The sequence below is a fragment of the Micrasema longulum genome, unplaced genomic scaffold, assembly GCF_059751315.1.
Source record: "Micrasema longulum isolate JH-2025_06_02 unplaced genomic scaffold, ASM5975131v1 h1tg000002l, whole genome shotgun sequence".
Classification (NCBI taxonomy): domain Eukaryota; kingdom Metazoa; phylum Arthropoda; class Insecta; order Trichoptera; family Brachycentridae; genus Micrasema; species Micrasema longulum.
Genome location: NW_028277211.1, coordinates 344,833 through 364,881, shown reverse-complemented (window position 1 = coordinate 364,881; position 20,049 = coordinate 344,833). Strand labels below are relative to the sequence as shown.

The window sequence follows — 20,049 nt, the reverse complement described above, 5'->3', positions numbered from 1 at the left end:
AATATATCCCGATATCTGAGTGTTTTCAATCCCGCATTTATTTATATATTGAGGAGGTTGGTAGTTGGCATCTACTTTGTCGGGAGTATATTATGTTATACAAAACTATACATGCGGGCAAGAGGTGTATGGAATGTTGCATTGCTTAAACATGAAGGCAGTTTGCAGTGCAGAATATATCCCGATATCTGAGTGTTTTCAATCCCGCATTTATTTATCTATTGAGGAGGTTGGTAGTTGGCATCTACTTTGTCGGGAGTATATTATGTTATACAAAACTATACATGCGGGCAAGAGGTGTATGGAATGTTGCATTGCTTAAACATGAAGGCAGTTTGCAGTGCAGAATATATCCCGATATCTGAGTGTTTTCAATCCCGCATTTATTTATATATTGAGGAGGTTGGTAGTTGGCATCTACTTTGTCGGGAGTATATTATGTTATACAAAACTATACATGCGGGCAAGAGGTGTATGGAATGTTGCATTGCTTAAACATGAAGGCAGTTTGCAGTGCAGAATATATCCCGATATCTGAGTGTTTTCAATCCCGCATTTATTTATCTATTGAGGAGGTTGGTAGTTGGCATCTACTTTGTCGGGAGTATATTATGTTATACAAAACTATACATGCGGGCAAGAGGTGTATGGAATGTTGCATTGCTTAAACATGAAGGCAGTTTGCAGTGCAGAATATATCCCGATATCTGAGTGTTTTCAATCCCGCATTTATTTATATATTGAGGAGGTTGGTAGTTGGCATCTACTTTGTCGGGAGTATATTATGTTATACAAAACTATACATGCGGGCAAGAGGTGTATGGAATGTTGCATTGCTTAAACATGAAGGCAGTTTGCAGTGCAGAATATATCCCGATATCTGAGTGTTTTCAATCCCGCATTTATTTATATATTGAGGAGGTTGGTAGTTGGCATCTACTTTGTCGGGAGTATATTATGTTATACAAAACTATACATGCGGGCAAGAGGTGTATGGAATGTTGCATTGCTTAAACATGAAGGCAGTTTGCAGTGCAGAATATATCCCGATATCTGAGTGTTTTCAATCCCGCATTTATTTATCTATTGAGGAGGTTGGTAGTTGGCATCTACTTTGTCGGGAGTATATTATGTTATGCAAAACTATACATGCGGGCAAGAGGTGTATGGAATGTTGCATTGCTTAAACATGAAGGCAGTTTGCAGTGCAGAATATATCCCGATATCTGAGTGTTTTCAATCCCGCATTTATTTATCTATTGAGGAGGTTGGTAGTTGGTAGTTGGCATCTACTTTGTCGGGAGTATATTATGTTATACAAAACTATACATGCGGGCAAGAGGTGTATGGAATGTTGCATTGCTTAAACATGAAGGCAGTTTGCAGTGCAGAATATATCCCGATATCTGAGTGTTTTCAATCCCGCATTTATTTATATATTGAGGAGGTTGGTAGTTGGTAGTTGGCATCTACTTTGTCGTTTATTGTTTTGAAGAGATAATTTTTAATAAAAAAAACACGCGGCGCAGCGTTTCGGCAGGAAATCAAAATTTCACTAGCTAGTTTTCTTTCTTTCTGTGTTTTCGTATTTTTTTTTTATTAAGATTATTTTTACTGTTCAAAATCTTTTGTTAAAGTTTGTTGGCAATCATGCCCATATTTAAAAACTTGTGTAAATGTTGTAGATTTTTTAATTTTTTTTATAATGAGTGTCGGAGATATTTTAGAACTGGAAATAATATTTTCTATGCTTAAAAAATATTTAAGTGGAAATTGGAAACCGAACATAACACATCTGTATATTTGTCACAGCCAACTTGGGTGGGGCGTTTGCCTACCATTCTTAAAGTCCTGGGTTCGATTTCAGGCATTGAAATATTGATTTTAAAGGTTTTTTTAACTGCAATATTTCATTGTCCCTGGACTGGCATCTGAAGATTTATGCAACAGATGATAGAAAGACGCTGCATTTGGTTTACAAATGCAGTGCCCTGTACATTACCCGTTTCGGAAAAGGAAATAATGACCATGATTCTTCTACGCATATTATTATTTTTTGGTTTCAGAATTTTTTTAACCACTTCTAGGACATTTCGTTTGTAACGCATTAGAGGTGTTAGTTTCAACGTTAGGAACTGTTGTTATAATAATATGTTGTTCTATTTTTCAATGTATCTTGTTATGCCTTCCACTGGCACTGCTAATCTTGCCCACTTTTCTCATAAAGTGAGACAAAAACGCACAACGATTTAGTAAATCAGCGCTTATTACTGGAGACTATTATCTACTGTAACTGTTTAAATTCTACAATTGGAAGTGCCATTTCCTTGTGTGATAAAGATTTCGCACGAAGATACGAAAATAACGTCTGGAATGCAAGAATAGTGCAAACCGGGTTATAAAACATTCAGGAAAAGGCGCGCGGCTTCTGCTGCATTTTAAAGTTGAATATTGAAAGTCCGGGTGGAATGAAGACAACAACCGTCGCGCGTCGTACAAAATACTTGACTTAAGAAAGAGGTAGTAGAGGATACAAGTTTAGATTAGTTACCCTACAGAGAACTATCCAGTACTCACATGACACAAGACTCAGACAAACACGGTCACTTACCTTACACACTACGAACGAACGCTCCTAACGCTTTTACGCTTTCCTTGCACCCAAAATATACAACACCGTACACCCTTACTGGAAGACACCCACATACTACAAATTTAACCCTTTACAGCATCATGTGACAGTTCTGTTACCGACCATTTCAGTGCTTACAGAATCCAAAATAAGCACCAGAGTCGATTTTTAATCAATGTTACGCCACGTGTACACACCATTCAAGGCAATTGGAGTACATTTTCTCATAAACGGACGATTACATGGTTATGTTGGTTGCTAGAAAGTTCATTTAAGATTCACTCGCCCCAGAACTAACAGGGACGCGTATTTCAAATATTTAATTAATAAACAAAAATATTTATACGTTCCGTAGAATACATATTTTGAGCTTTGTTAAAATAAGCGAAGCCATCTGGAAATTCAGTGATTTTTTTCATTTGCTAACAGATTATCAAATAATTATTTTTGAAAAGTTTATACGTATCGTATTATCAGCGTGTAGATTTTTTTAAGTTGTGGTATTTTGAAATTAAATAAAGTGATGTCACAAGTTCTCAACGGTGAGTTGTCGTGATTGGTGGGTTGGATTGAAACTGAAATATATCACAACACTCTATCATTGATTGATCTTAGCGAACTAGCGACGTCCTTAAAGTTGTTCATTTTTATTAATTTTTTCATACATTTTTGAGTAACCTCACCGTTAAATTAAATGCTTTATTTTTTGCTGCGCCTAAGAAAATATTTTTCGTATCCAATTTCCCGTTGCACCGAACTTCCCCGTTATTAAAAAATGTTTCGTATTTCTTTGACAATTTACTTTGACAAAATAATACTTCGAGGCATTATGTCACTATGTGACACAAATATCACAGTCCAATTTTCTACCGTTTTTTTTTTTTTTTATCATGAAAATGTTGAACAACTAAAAAACATGTTTTTTATAATTTGCCGAAAAATATCAAAACATTGGGTTTTTTGTTTAAAAAAAGAGATATAAAGGGATAAATCAGTTTACACCTAACACCTTATTCAATTATATAGAAAACCGCTGGAATAAATAATGACTACCATGTCATAAATATTTTTATGTTTTTTTGGTCAAGTGTCTTACTATGTCATGCTAATATTGTTAAACAAATGTATCTAAAAAAACAGTTAGCTTAATACAGACGCTAGTCTAGAAAAGTTTTGTAGGGACTTCGTAATTAACAATGTGTATATTATTCTCAAATAATCACCGCTATTCTCTGGTAAAAATCATGTAAAAAGAAATCGAGTGGAGATCAGTCCGCCTCTAAGTGTAGTGGTGGACGCGTTTGTCTAACATGGTCGAGGTCCCGGGTTGGATTCCTGGAAAGCTAAACGCGAAATATTAATTGTGAAGGTGATATTTATTGTAATACAATAAAAATATTTTGCCGTCCCTGGAGTGGCACCTGAAGCGTAAGACTGGTCACCTTACCGTTATGTAACAGATGATCAAGACCAACTGTATTTGGTGTACCTATGCAGTTTTCTATGCGCCATAGGGTGGGAACAAGGGTATGACGATGTTTAATATTGCTCGAAGAAACGTAAAGGATTTTTTTTTAAGGTTGAAATAAAAAATTGCTGTAAAAATAATAAATTGTATCATTGTATTGTTTGATTTTCTAAATTAAATATTTTCAATGATTGTTCCCCAAATGGCCGATACCACGATTCGAATAAGAACTCGGAGCAATAACAAGATTTTTTATGGCCTTTTCTATTATAGGCTCTCGAGCCACCGCCAGCCACCGCCAGCCACCGCCACCGCCCGCTTGGCCGGTCACCCAGAAGCCGCGAGATGTTAAAATGATTTATTACTAAATTTACTTTATGTATATAACATAAAATAATATCTAACATGGCAAAGTACCCGGGCATAATGGGTGTTGACTGCGATAGAGGCCTATTCGTTGCGGTGGCTGCTTACGGAACTGCCCGACTGAGTTTGTAACCCACGAATTTTTATAACGATTATCAAATTAAATTTGTACAATTTCATTTTTATCATCTACAGTAAAAAGTATAGGTGCCTACTAGAAAACCATGCAATAATCATTTTTGAATTACGTCGGAATATGTTACTCATGCCACGTGCTAATGTTATTAAATTTAATTCAAGTTTTTTTCCAGAAAACATGTAGGTACCAGGGGCGAATCGTGTATAGAAGCGATTATGCGCAACTAACCATTATATTGACTGTCCATAATAATGTTTTACGGTGACTTTATTTAGAGAAAAACAAACAAATAAATATTATTTCTTTCAAATCATTGCCACCATTTGCATTTTTCTCCAAATATAAATAACTATATTAATAAAGCGCGCCCAGCGCCAGCAATGAGCCAAGGAACCATCCGATTATTACAGCTTATTTCTTTATTCAAATAAATGTACTTTATTTTTAACATATTAAACCCAGTGGCAGGATTTTTCTCCTAGAGTTAACTTGCGGATTACACAAATTCTTTGAAGATTCTCGATTTGGAAAACAATATTTCAAACATTATTTCTTAAATATTGTTTTCTTTGAGATGACACTTTTGACATAATATGACTGGCAACAATTGTGGCGCTCGACGTGGCCGTTTTTGGCATTATTCATTTCTAGAAGAAATTGGCCAGTTGTCATTTCAATCGTAATGAGAATATCTAATACTGACTGAATTCATTGTGCTATTTTTTATAAACTTTTATACAAGTTATGTATTAAATTAATGGATAATATAGTTACACAATATAATATATCACGTAGTTACATCGGTTGAGTTGATTTCATAGATATGAGTTGGTGTATCACACAGAACCACAGAAAAAATAGCAATTTATAGCAAACTCGTATATCACTTACATTATAATATAATGCATGTATAATATAATATAATGTATTATGTACCTACTATGTAGGTACCAATAAATTATATTTTTATAGCTTACCTGTAAATAAAATCACCGTTCGCCACTGGTAGGTACTCGCCCAAAAATGTACGTTGCGTACAGGATGCGTGTAATATTTTAAACTAATGTTTAATTTTATTTTAAATATTTTAAATCATTTGAATTGCTTATTTCACTTTTAAATATAATCTTTAAAATTTAATGTTAAAATAAAAACAGTACACTCAGTTTTCTTTTTAGTATTGTAAAAACCTCTGCCTTGACCATAAAAATAAAATATAAAAAGAACAAAAGAAAAAAGTATTATTTATTCAAGAAATCTAAAATTCATCAAGAAGTGTTCAACTTAAATTCTAATATCTATAGGATAATAATGTATTTATTTTTATCCATTTTTATTATTATGCCATATGAAAAACAATTATACAAATTAATTTAAGGATCCTCCTCACTAGGGAAATCTGCTTTAAGGAGGTCTGCACGGTATCCTAAATTCAATTTATATTTTAAATTATTTAAATCGAATTAATTATATTTTTTTAATACCTTTGAAGTGATTTGTATTAATAATCGAGCTTACTTGATTTTGAATACCATTTATAAATAATAATTTCGTGTCACCCGTGTCGGGAAGTGAACTTGAGACACTTACCACAAGAAGGATTTATTAATGAATAATTTAGAATTGTTTAACTTCAAAGAAACGTTTTAGTATAATGTACAAAACAAAAATATGTATTACTTTTCTAGGAGTTAAACAATTAACTTTACTCAAGAAACTTACTAGGTACTTCGAGATGAAAAGCCTGCGCATTGCCTAACTACAATATTAAGTTTTTCCTAACTTTTATGCTCGCAGTACTAAGCAATAAAGAGTAACACTTTAATTATCTATGAAATATAAATATCTTTTTAGTATCACCAAACTTGGATACAAACACCCGGACCCCTGAATAACAGAACGTGTAATCAACTGCACTACCGGGCAAAATTGACATGAAACCTACACGTTATTTTGTGTAGGGTTTACATGGGAATTATTAAGCATATTAAGTGTTTTGATACTTAATTTTCGTAAGGATTTTTCAGTATTCCTTTTTAAACATTTCGAAGCATTTATACCTTGAGGGAATAAACGATCCCCAAATTAAGCGCTTTGCACCCTTCAGGATATCACCTCGATGTAGCGATTCCTAAACACAATTTTCTTTCATCTTTGTCCCTTTTTTCTTCTGTCTTCTCCCCTCTACCTAGATTTCTTTATTTCCCTTAGCAAATGTTCTCGGTATTTAAAGAAAATTTCCACAAATCACCGCATTCAGCGTGGAATTATATTTTCAAATTTAAAAATCGTCGGGGTTTCTAATTTAAATACCATTTGAGTTCTGATTGGATGAGAGTAAATGCAATCTAACCATTTACGGTTCTGGAATGGCAATTTCAATCAAAGAAACATTACAACAATGTGAGTATTTTTGAGATGCGTGAAATTCGTACTTTTTTTAATGAAATTGTTTTGGTTTAGGTATCTCGATATATAAGCATCTTTTTTTTATTAAAAAAAACCTTACGCCGTTTCTCTGTAAGGGTAAGCAGAGAGGATAAAATGCCACATCACAATATCTTTGGATACATACCTCGCATCTACATTCATACACCTTCTAATGCACGCATACAGATTATTACGACTTTGACATGTTCATCTTCAAAAAATTGTTAGATTTAGTCATTCTATGTCGTTCTCGGTCTTACTCGTTTTCTGCATCCATCAACATTCGCGTAGTATTTTTTTGTCGTTCTTCTTAGTTCATTCGCTTTTTATGTCCAAATCAACGCAACACCCCTTTCCCAATTTTGTCTAAAATGCTTGTCTCAACTTTACATACTTCAGAGATTTTAGTTCACAGTCGCCCGATAGATCGCAATTTCGAAAGCTTTATCTTTGAAGTCCATAAACATTTATGTAAGCACCTAGTACATGATTATTTTTAACTTATGTTTTAAATGCCTACGTCCAATATTATTTTTTTCTTTTTTAAACAAACTACAACAAACCATCACGCCGTGTTCCCGTAGGGGTAGGCAGAGAGGATAAAACGCCACATCACTCTATCTTTGCATACAGATCTCGCTTCCTCTACATTCACACATCTTGTCATGCACGCGCGCCAATTATTCCGGCTTTTGACATGTCCATCTTCAAGTAATTGTTGGATTTGGTCATGCCATGTCTTTCTCGGTCTTCCTCTATTTCTGCAACCATCAACATTCGCATTGTAAATATTCTTAGTCGTTCTTTCGCTGTCCGTTCGCTCTACATGTCCAAACCAGCGCTGAGCTCCTTTCTTGATTTTGTTGATAATGCTTGTCTCAGCCTTACATAATGTACGGATCTCAACATTTGCGCATCTATTGTACATAGTTTTACCACACATTCGCCTGAGAGATCGCATTTCGACAGCATTCAGCCCACTTTCATCCTTTTTTTCATAAAAAATAAATATTTGCGTTCTTATGATTTACCTAAATATTTCAACTTTGCGGGCCAATTTCAAAGAATTGTAAATAACTCACTATTAGGAAATGGGAACCGAGTTCTGGTAGAGCGAGGTGCGAACCTCAGACCTCTGATCCGTGAGCCCGCGACATTAGTGACGGGACCACAACCGTGTTCTGATAAATATTTAACAAAAAATTATTCATGTAATTAAAATTAAAAGTCGCTCAGGAATTATAATGTCGGTAATAATTAGTTCAGTGTGAGTTGTGGATAAAAAGTAAATATATTATAAGTAATAAGAAAAAACATTTGTTTTATTTAGTAAATAGCTTTAATTAATAATTAAGGGAACATTTTATCTGCGGTTTATTAAAAATCTATAAACTAAAGTTATTAAGTATGTAAGACGTATTTTTACACTTTAAAAAATGTAGCAATGCCGGTGGAAAATATTTTAAATATCTCGCGTTGTGTTAACACCCCTTTTCAAACTTAGAGTTATAAGAACAAATAGATGAAGGAGCAGGTGGAGGTATTAATTCGTAATTATCTATGTATCTGTTAGATTATATCTAGAATGAGGTCCTCGAACAAGCCTTGGGCAAACTATTAATTCGTCCGATCTTTTAAAACAAACATCAGATAATTTTGTTAATAAGGGTTGTTTAAATTTATATTATAATTATAATGTAATCCGTTTTTTAGCTACATCTTTTTTTAGAAATTGGTTGGTTATTATTTGAGACTGTATTGAACATGCCACGTTTTTATTTCAAAAATAGATACCATCGAACATTATAAACCATTCGTGTTATGATTATTATATTATGGAAACCATCTAGCGATTTTTATTTAAATATTTGTATTTTTTATCAAACTGTTCTTCATCTCGGATGTAACATAAGTCTTGTTTTAGTTTTTTTCTATGGTTAATTAAGAAATCTAGACATAAAAAAAAAGTATTCATTTGTTAGCTCCAGAAACAACTACAAAATATTGATAACTGGGTTTCAAAAATACGTTTTTCATGTTTAGAAAAATTACAAAATTTAAATATTTTAATTTGTAATTTTTATTTCGGTTTTAAACGTTGTATATACTATTTTTCTTTCCTACTAATAACTGCCCTTAATAAATTACTAAGACTGTGGCTATTCAAAAAATACAAGCACTTCGCCCGAAATTGATTCCAGAAAAGAGAATCAATTATTTTTTTAATGATAATCACACTGATGAAGACACAAATTAAAGGACTTAAATTAACCACTCTTTTATACAAGAATATCTTAAATAAATAATTCGATCCAGACAGGCGAAGACGTTCGTCCCCGTCTTCAATGTCTTTTCAAAGGAAATACGTACTAAGTTATTGAACTTGTTATTAAGCTAAGTGTAGTCTCATTACAGGCTCGCTAGACGTTTTGTGCCCTAAGTGTGCAAAATAACTGGAATCACATCCCTTAGTTAAGTAAAGACATGTCTGAATATCACGTACCTGCCTACTTAGATTGTCACATAGGTACATTATTTCGCCTAGATAAAGACATATTATTCTAATTTAGTTAGTCTTTCTAGAAAATTATTTGCGCATTTGAAATCTTTACGGTTTGTTAAGATAACAATTTCAAAGCGTAAATGGGAATGGGAATATAATACCTACTTACAAATATCTATGTTTGTTTTTTTAAATCTATAAAAACACTGGTTTATTATTTTTATTTCGATTTGATTCGATTTTGATATGGTTTATCTATTAGGTTATGAAAAGCCATTCAAATAATTTGTTCAAAAATATGAATTAATACAAAATTCTTGCACTCTTTTCAAATGTATTCATTAACCTGTCAGCAAATCTAAAGATTTTCATGACAATTAAAAAAAAAGTTAAATAAGCATCACCTGCATTTTAATTCATGATCAATTTCAGCAATTCATTAATCTATATGAACATTCACAAATACTAGACAGACTTTTTCCAAATCAAGTTCTTATGTCCTATGCGCGAAAAAATGTTTCGTGTACCTACCTACAGAATATTAATTAGACTTTTGAATACCCACCTAATTTATTATTTTTACATTCTAATACGACATCTTTATTGTGTTTCTTTAATTTTGAATTATTTACATAACTAACTATGCGTTTAGTAATTTTAACGTGTTGATTTGTCTAATTTAGCTATTTTTTTACAGTTTAATCGCGAAACAAAACAGCAAACGTCTGTGTTTTGGCGTATAAAAAATACGAGCATGGTAATTTTAAGCCTACGCTTTACAGCGTTCAGCGTTCAGCGTGCAGTCTTATTTTAGATGCACTTTGCATTGAAAAATTCATTTTATTCAAGCATATCTTTAATCATCGATATTTTAAATTACTATTCATGCATTACGGAAACCTTTTACAGAAAATAGAAAATTAGAAAATTAAGTAAAACAAATGAATTAAAAACATAATTAATAAATTTCGTTCACGGTTAGAGTAGGTAGGTACCTACAAACAATTTAAATACCGTTTTTTTTTCCTTAAGATTGATTTTCGTGCCTACTTAATTTTTGATACTTTTTACTGTTACAATAATTTCTATTATATCAGACCAATATGAAATTTTGCAACCATATAAAAAGTTTTGAAACTAACAGTCTTTAGTAAACAATATATTTTAAACAATGAAACCCAAATTACATAGACGCGGGTATTAAGAATCTTATTGAAAATCTTTCTTAGGTAATACATAGTTTTCAAATATTTATCGATGATTTTTTTTTCATGCTAATATTTTTGAATAATATACCTAACTTCTATTAAAAACGCAAAAAAATAATATTTCTAAAAACACTTTCATGTTTTTAAAAATTTGTAATCGTTTATCATAAAACAAACAAACTTTCACGACGTTTTCCCCTAGGATTAGGCAAAGAGGATAGAACGCCACTTTGCATACATGTCTTTCTACATTCATAAATCTTCGCATGCACGCACGCCTATTATTTCAAATTTTGGCAAGTCCATCTTCGAGTATTTATTGAATTTGGCCATGCCATGTCTTTCTCAATTTTCTTCGTTTTCTGAATCCATCAAAATTCGCATCGTAAATCGTTTTAGCCGTGCTTTGCTGTCCACTCGCTCTTCGTGTCTAAAGCAGTCGACCCTTTCTTAATTTAGTCGATAATGCTTGTTTCGGCATTTCATAATGCACGGATCTTGACATAAGTGCAGCCACCGTTTACAGTTTTACCATAAATTTGTCTAATTCATTTATTCTTAATCTTGTTTATACCTAACTGATTGGTTTTTTATAAGGTAAGAGAAGAATTGCGAAAATTAGAGGTTAAAATTGGTTCACACATTTAAAAATAGGTACCTAAGTCAAACAATTTTTAAAAACCTACCACTTATTTCTAAGCACCTAGGTGCCTAGGCAATTCTCAAGAAGAAATGAGCCCCTTACAGGGAATTGAACCAACTGACTAAATAGTCAAACTTTTGTATTGAGGTTTTGTAATTATTTTTTATAAACTGATTTGATATTTTTAATCAACTCGGATGGTTTGGACATGAAAACCGGAAATAAAGGTTTTTGGATTATACTGATTACCCAAATGTAATAAAGCGATGACTTAACTTCATCTTCAAAATGTCAGTTAGTTCCCTTCACCCGGTCAAATGCTTTTCGGTGAAGCCGGACCTGTTTCGCGAGCGTAGGTATTCAGACTCTCGCCGTGGGTGATAGAGATCGCGGTATGTCGGGGACTGACCTGCCGCTCTTGGTGATGACCATCTCCGTGCCCAGCTTGTGGAACTTCTCCCAGAGGTCCTTGCCCTCCAGCGTGACCTTGGGGTCGTCGCGCACGCCGTCGTCCTCGGGCTGCAGCGCGCGCAGCGGCCGCAGCGGGTGGTGGTGCGCGACGGCCAGCACGACGTCCTCGGCCGTGGCGTAGGCGTGCGCGTGCGCGTGCGCGTGCGCGCCCAGCGGGCCCGGCTTGGGCAGCAGGCCGCCGGGGTACAGCGCGGCCAGCGCCGCCGGGAAGGGCGCGGCCGGGGCCGTCAGCAGCGACGACACGGAGAAGTCCGTGGGCCGCGGCAGCTGCAGGAAGGGGTGGTAGGCCATGGCGTCCCTGCCGGCGCCCGCACCCGCTCCGCTCTCGGCCTGCTCGTATCGCATCGGGACTCTCTCCAGGCCTAGCAGGCGCGATGGCGCATCTCCGAACGGAAACACACGGAGCGATTGGCCTTTTCAGCTTATTCAGATTTATCTTACGTTAGGTATTCTCAAATAATTCAAACGGTTCTTCTCGATTGTTTCCGAGATTTTGAATGGGTCGAGGGCGTAATTAAAGAATTATTTCGAAACTTTAATATCTTTCCAGTTTTGAAAAAAAAACACACGGAGCGATTAGCCTTTTCAGCTTTCTCAAAGTTTTCTCACAGAACACTACGGATTATTTTTTATAATAACCTTGGGTATCCTCAACTCAGGTATTCTCAACTAATTTAAACGGTTTGAGCCTTTTTGGAGATGTTCAATGTGTCGAGTGTACAATTTGAGAATTATTCCGAAACTGAAATTTCTTATTAGTTCTATAGGAATTCTAACAAGAAAATCAAAACAATTCCCTTTTCACCAACGGAAAGTTATTCCTTTAGTGGATTTGATGATCTTGATTTGGTTGGAAAATTCAGATTTTTTTTCTTCAATTTCTGATGCAAAATAATATTTTTCTTCCACTTTCTTGCATATTTTACACACAATTTAATATCCAAGATTACTCAGTCGAACTGTCAGTCAATATTTTGTCAAATTGGCACGGCTTTAGTCAAAATAAACAAAAAAAAATGCATAATCTTTCCACTGAGGTCGCGTAGTACTTCACTAGGTTTCAAAACATCTCGCCGGAACTCGAAACACAAAGTTTGCCAATTTTTAAAATGGAACGTAAATTTTGCAAAAGTCGCGAGCGTCGGCAGTATTTTTGCGCAAACAACGCGTGGAAATAAAGTCTAGAATTATCCTATGTTTTTCTCACTGTTGTAAAATACTTTATTGTTCGCACTTTTTTTTACACTTTACTTGTGAAATAATTTTCGAACACCGGGTATTTTTTTTTTCACTTTTCTCAAATCACGTTTTATTATTTTGTGTTTTTTAAAAAATTCCGGCGAATTTTCCGCGTCGCGTAATATTTTCAAAAGCGGTTTTTGAAAATTGTAATAATGTATCGTATTCGCGCCGCGCTCTCGCCCGACCGTAGACGGGTTATAATCCTGACGCTGTAAGCAACGGACTGCCGGCCCGAAGGCGTCGGCATAACACCTCAAAGCGTCAACGCTCGCCCTGCGAGGCGCCACGCGATTGGCGCCCCTTGTCCAATCAGAGGCGCGCCAGGCCCCCACCAGCCAATGACAAAAGGCGTAACCTCTCTGCCCTCCCTCCCCTCGCGTATTCTCGTCTCTTTCCGACGCTCATTCCGCTGCTCGCCGTCTCCGTCTGGCGGTCATTTTTTTTTATCCCTCGCCCGGTCCGACCGCTCCGTGGTGTATGTGCTAAGTTTGACACTGTGTCTGTGTCGGCCCAACAAAAGATTTCACCCTTATCTTGTGGGGTGATATTAGTTTGTCTGTCTACTTTGCTCTAGTCGAGAGATAAGGGAACTGTCGCGACCACAACTTTACTCCAGATAGCGGTTTCAATTATTTTATTCTGCTCTGCTCCGCTCTTTTCCGTGGTGCCTCTTTTATTTAGGGTTTAGGGATGCGGGTGTGGGATGTGGGTAGGTGTACCTTTGTAAGTTATTTGCTTTCTTGTAAATACAACCTGCGTGAATCTTGATTATCACAGCCAAATGTAATTAGATATCTATCGAATTATTTTCACGCTGCATTGTCCCTAGATTATTTTCATTTCGTATCTTATATCGTTAATAAATTTAAACTTGTATAAAAATATTCGTAAATAATCCTACGGTCCTCTCTTGGTAATAAAAATCTTTTTAAATATTATTTAATAATTTTTTTCTCAATGGCCTTTGAAGTAATTTTTTTAAATTAATTTTTTTGAAATTAAAAAAATATTTTTTTTACAAATTATTGTTTTAATTAATAATCATTTGACTAAATGCTGATGTATCTGTGATGACAAAATAAATCGTTTTGATAAAATTTTACTTGGATACTAAAAATTATACATAATAATAAGTGATCTAATATCGACAGTGTTGGCATCCATATTTTTTTATTTTATTATTAGGTAAAGTCGTCGACAGATAAAAATGCCTACGATGGAAATATTTTACACTGCGGTCACTACGTGAGATTAGGCATTCTAATCCGGTGACAACTTTCTCTACCTACAAAATATGTATAATAAAATAGGTACATGGCCCTTAATTACATTTGGACGTTTTATTCGAAATATTTTGTATTCTAGTTAAAGTGGTTTCGTTTGTAAAATAATATTCACAATTATTTTGTTGAACAAATAATGCATTAAATTAAATTTCGTACAAAAAATTGGACTTCACATCCATCGTATCTTATATATCTTTTATATTTTTTTAGAAGTATTTAGGAAATTTCACGTAAAATATTTTACATATCGTAACTTGGTTTAAAATAATATCCGCCTATCGCAGATTACCGAATAAATAAAGTAGGTAACGTTTATGATCAACCATCCCTTTAATCTCCCAATACTACTCAAATAGGTACTACTACCCTTCTTACTACTTTACCTTCTTCCCCGGGGTAAAAAAGTTTGTTAATGTTTTTCTTATGCACCTATGAAAATATTTTCAAAGGGAATATAATTTCTTCTTCAGTGGGGAAACGATAAAAGATTGTTGCGCTAGACGTGGGAGTTTAAGATAGCTACCTACTCATGCCTAGTCACTCGTCAAATAATATTTGTACTTGTATTTATTTGTACTTGTGTGTTTGGATAATAAGTTATGAAGAATTTCTCAAGAAAGGAATTCCTAGTTTATTTGGTTTTTCGTAACTATTTAAACTAGGAATTGATTGATTGATTTTTCTAATTATTTTAATAATTGTAATTCGATCACTTTACTGTATAAAATATCTATTTGCATAATATTTGTGATAAGCACCACTCCGTTAAATTAGCCTTTATTTTGGAAAGGAAAGGAAAACCAACCAACACACAAATGCAATAGTACATAGAAGGAAGCCGCGAGAAAACAACGTACGGTAGTAGGTTCGTAATAATACCGAACTATTGTTAGTTTAGGTGCTACCTAGCATAACCTACAGTCCATTTAAATATTTTATAAATCTTGTCTTATGTGTGAGTAACGACAAGTTTTCATATAAATAATTTAAATGCGCGTAATTATAAAAACAAAAATTATATTGTTACTTGGTTCACTGACATGTACGAGTACGAATACATTAACATAGCCTTATTAAACATTTGAACGCACTGTACTTGCTTAAGAATAACTATTAAAAAATCACAAAAAAACTTTTTTTTTCTATGTGATGATGTTAAGTGCCTGCCGGTGAATCAAATGCCTAACAATTTTCGCACATGACGCACATTTTCATATTCATGAACTGTAGGTAACAACTATTTACGGTGCAGCTATTTTCTGATACAAATAAAAACATTTAATATTTAATTATTTTATTCAGAAAAAAAGAAGCACGCCTGTTTATTAGCTATATCTAAGTATATTACATGAAAATGAAAGGTTCACCCACACTTCAAAGGATATATGTCTACCTAAAAGGCAAGATAAATACGTAGATAATTATTAACTAAAGAAATTAGGCAACAAATTTTATTTTTATTTTTTTTAAAAGAAATATTTGTGTTCTTATAATTTACTCAAATATTTATATTCTTGTGGTCATTTCCAAGGAGTTGTAAACAACCCATAAATAACGAGAATGGAAATCAAGTTGGGGTAGAGTGGGGTTCGAACCTCGGACCTATGATCCGTGACTCCGCAACACTAGCCGCGGGACCACAACCCGATTGAAAAACTATCCACAGTTAACATTTAGGTAGGGACATAAAATACCTTTAGGGTAAAGCAAGCAAAGAGTGCGCACTTAACAAACTTTTGATGTGAGTAAAGTTTGTACTGAACAAAACCTAACAACAATTGTAATCATGTAAAAATTAAGAGAACAATACTAAAAGCATAAAAAATAAACACTACAATTTAGCATTTTTTCCCTACTCTTTTCTACTATACTAGAAAATAGTACGCACAACCATTTCTTATCACAAGGTAAGAATACGCATATGATACAATGTTAATTTTTTATACACAAATCACTATTAAATGCTCCAAAACCAGTGTAGTCAGTGCACTCATCGTGTCACCATGCTTCACGTCTTAATTTGGATACAATCCGCTTCCAGTAGCTTAACGTACACCGCTTTGCAAAGAGGGAAACGGAGGATTCGTTAGGTCATTTGATCATGTGAGCTCATCTGAGCTCATTCGTTACCCATCGGTATTTGGTTTCCCAGCTTTCTTCGATTTTGCACGTAATTTTTCTGCCATTTCTTTCATCTTCTTCTTCTGTTCTTCCCTTGCCACTCATTTGTCGACATGACCAAAATGATTTTTAAAATAACATCCAGAGACTAAAAAAAATTCACTTCAAAAGTTAAATGATCGTTAAACAACATAAAATAATACTCGCTAGTTCTAGTCTTGTAACAGATTATTTGTTTTTATCGATTTATTTTCATAAGAAATGCTATCCAACACGCAATGTGAACGACACCCCAATTGATTTTTCGGAATAAAGGCAACAGATTAAAATTGCAGTGTTATTAACTTTGGAAACGGATTTCGAATAAATCGCGACGCGTACTCATTGGTTATGCGCACTCTTTGCATGCTTAACCCTACATAAAATTAACTCAATAACAGAAAATCCATTGAATTTTCAAGCAATTAAAAACTCTGAAAATACTTATTCAATGAACTAAAAATATGAAACACCCGTAAATTTTAATCTAGAGGAACGATGATTTTAAAATCACAGTTTTTTCTATCTTTATTTTCTTACTAAGTTTCTGTGTTGTAGGTAACTTCCTACTATTCACATATTCGGAAATAACTTGCCATGTAGGTACCTACATATTCTAGTTCGAATGTAGGTACTTTTGTAACATGGTAGTTTCTTAATTCTTAAAGTACTAAACCCTTGTTTATTTGGATTCTAACATGTTATTGGCCAACTTAAGCCCAAGTTTGTATAATATACAGTAGACATTAGACAAAAGGTACCTACCACCCTCCCACCCTCCCACCGCCCGCATACATTCTAACTTTCTTCCGAGTTTTGGGACCTCGGATTAGATTCAAAAGCTTACCTACGTACTTATTTTAAAGAAACATTTAATTTATTAGTTTAATTTTTATTTTATAAAATAAACCTACGTTTGGAGATATACTCATACCATCGCCGAACAATTTAAAGTGCATACATATTTGCACATGTCCCTTATAAATAGATAGTAATATTACGAAATATTCTAAAGAATGGAGAACAAAAAAATATAGAGAAAAAAGGTAATAAGAATTAAAATCTATTGATTTTTAACTCAAAACTAAAATATTTATTTTTAGCAATATATTATAAATAAATATAAGATACAACAATGTTTACTAATTTTTGGTAGTATTGGGGAAGGTCTTATGTATTTATTATTTACATTAATGCTATAAGTGATGTCTCATCTCCGTTGTAATCTATCTCCTTTCATGTTCTCAACCAGGTCGCCGGAAGTAAAAACAATGTTCTACATAAGAACAACTTTGGTTTTTATGCCCCAATGTCCAGAATGTGTAGATTAGTCAATTCTTCAAACAATTGAATCGGGTTGTCTGGCTAGGGTTGACGACTAACGGATCGGAGGTCCGAGGTTTGAGCCCCACTCTATCCCGACTTGATTTCCATTTTCCAACAGCGAGTTATTTACAACTCGTTGCCCCCAAAGTTGACATATTTGGGTTAATCATGCGAACGCAAATATTTATTAACACAAAAAAATGGAGTTGTTTGGGATAGATCTTTCCTCTTTTCATTGATCTCTTCGTCAAATACAGAGTGGATGAAAGAGGGTTGGCATGCGTTAGCTCGAAGTCTTATGTAGAATATGTATTTTTTATATTGACTGCAGTATATATGTACACCATTATTTTACTGTCCTTATTTTTTTTGCAGTGTCCCTTTTATAGGTCCTGTCTTATATACAGATCTGGTGGCGTTCAAAAATAATTTAGTGGCTTTTTAAAAGTGTCGTTATCATTTCCACGAATTGATAGTGTCTAGTCAATTTTATAACAGTCAGTAAAGAATTCACTTCCCCCTCTTCCACAATGCGGTAAATTATCTGCATCTACATATTATGTCTTTCTAGATAACGTTCTTTAAACACAGAGATGCCGAGGTGACCAGATTACAGAAATCTCCTTTGAGCAGCTTTTCTGATTCAGCAACGAGCAATTTTTTCTTGTTAGTGGGAACCACCAGGAAGACTAAATTCAAGTTCTCAGATGCGCGGTAGGCAAGCTGCCCTCGTTTTGTCTTTACTAAATGTATTTATGTTTGGATTGTTCGGTTTTTATTGGTTAATAATTTTCTACATGTAATTGCTGCAATTGACTGAGGCCGTTAGTATTTTATTTTTTTAAATTAACAGCAGAGCAAAAAATGCTCGTTCGAGGGGTCTGCTTTTCAATTTTCACCTTTTAGTTTACTTATGGTTAAAGGTACGAATTTTTCGTTCTTACGGAATAGACGCGAATTTGTGCAAAAATTTCTTATATTTGCGAATAGATGCGAAATATGCCAATTTGTTCCAGAGGTTGTATATCTGAATGATTATTTGGATCATATTCACAATTTATTTTTTCAAGAAATGGGAAAAATGAAAATTCCAGCATTTGATTTTTTGATTTTTTTTCAATGAATCTTTCAAACGTAAACCCAAGTTTCAAATAAGCTTCATATTTGAGCTGTGCCCGAAAATAATGAAATTAATTGACGAATTTAAAGGTTCGAGTTACCTTTTGCTCACAATTTGTGGAACACAAAAAAAAGACTAGAAAGCGACTCGTGAACGTCACATTTCCTCCTAATTAATTGTGGAGAAATGGATTTGGATCTAAACACAGTACTAAAAACCGCATGTGACAAAAGTTTCAATAAACTGTCTCTGACATGAAATTAAATACAAAAAATTAAGCGTCTTTTCATATTGGTCAGTTATTTTGCCGATCTGTGGCTGCAAGTATGACCACCTTAAATCAAAATACATTACTCGAAGGCTTTTTAAAAAGTCCTTTCTTCGGAGTACTTCCTTAAAGCGAGCTCACTCGTATCGCCTAATGCTTCAATCAAATAACAGGAATGAAGATCGCAATGTTAAAGACATATTGTGGGCTACTAAAACGCTGCTTTTCTACTTTTGCTCATGCAGCGTTCGAGCATTCTGAGTCCAACTAACAGCGACAGCGTAGACGCAGAACGCTTCTTTCGTAAATATAATGTCATCGTTACGGTCAGAAGAACGACTCTGAACGAGTCAAATGTTTAAATTACAACAATGTTAGCTTTTAATGAATATTAAATATATATTTTAAGTTTATAAAAAAGTTATTTTATTTAATACATGCATGTACCTACTATATGCTAATTTTAGCGATATTTCTGTTTTTCATCTGCGAAAATTCTGTATCGTTAGGTACTTGTGGTATCAAAAGTCAAACTGAAAATGAATACAAACTCAATTACAAAAACGCGACTAATTATATCGCTGTCTATCAGTAGGGGTAGGCAGAGAGAATAGAACTGCATGCCGCTCTATCTTTAGATTCATGCATACCTCCCTCTCTACAATCATGCATCTTCTCAAGTTTGCACGCCAGTTATTACGACGTTTGTCATCTTTACTCTCAAAACATCATTACGTCATACCTACATCGTGATATTTATTTCATCCAACTATTAGGTGTTAACATA

General features: G+C 34.2%; 1 protein-coding gene across 8 annotated transcripts in view; it reads right to left on the bottom strand.

The window, feature by feature from the left end:
• Positions 1–13,327, bottom strand: part of LOC148285813 (T-box transcription factor TBX2-like) — a 189,477-nt gene extending 176,150 nt beyond the window's left edge. For 5 of the 8 annotated variants that reach the window (XR_015822489.1, XM_088238309.1, XM_088224674.1 and 2 more), the window contains exon 1: positions 11,799–13,327. Coding sequence is in view for 7 of the 8 variants with exons in the window: in XM_088238309.1 (XP_088094435.1) it covers positions 11,799–12,205 (407 nt within the window). In the remaining variant the exon portion in view is untranslated. The remainder of the gene's footprint in view (positions 1–11,798) is intronic. The other 3 variants (XM_088242708.1, XM_088225431.1, XM_088223916.1) reach the window with 1 other exon arrangement.
• Between the last annotated feature and the right edge of the window lie 6,722 nt (positions 13,328–20,049).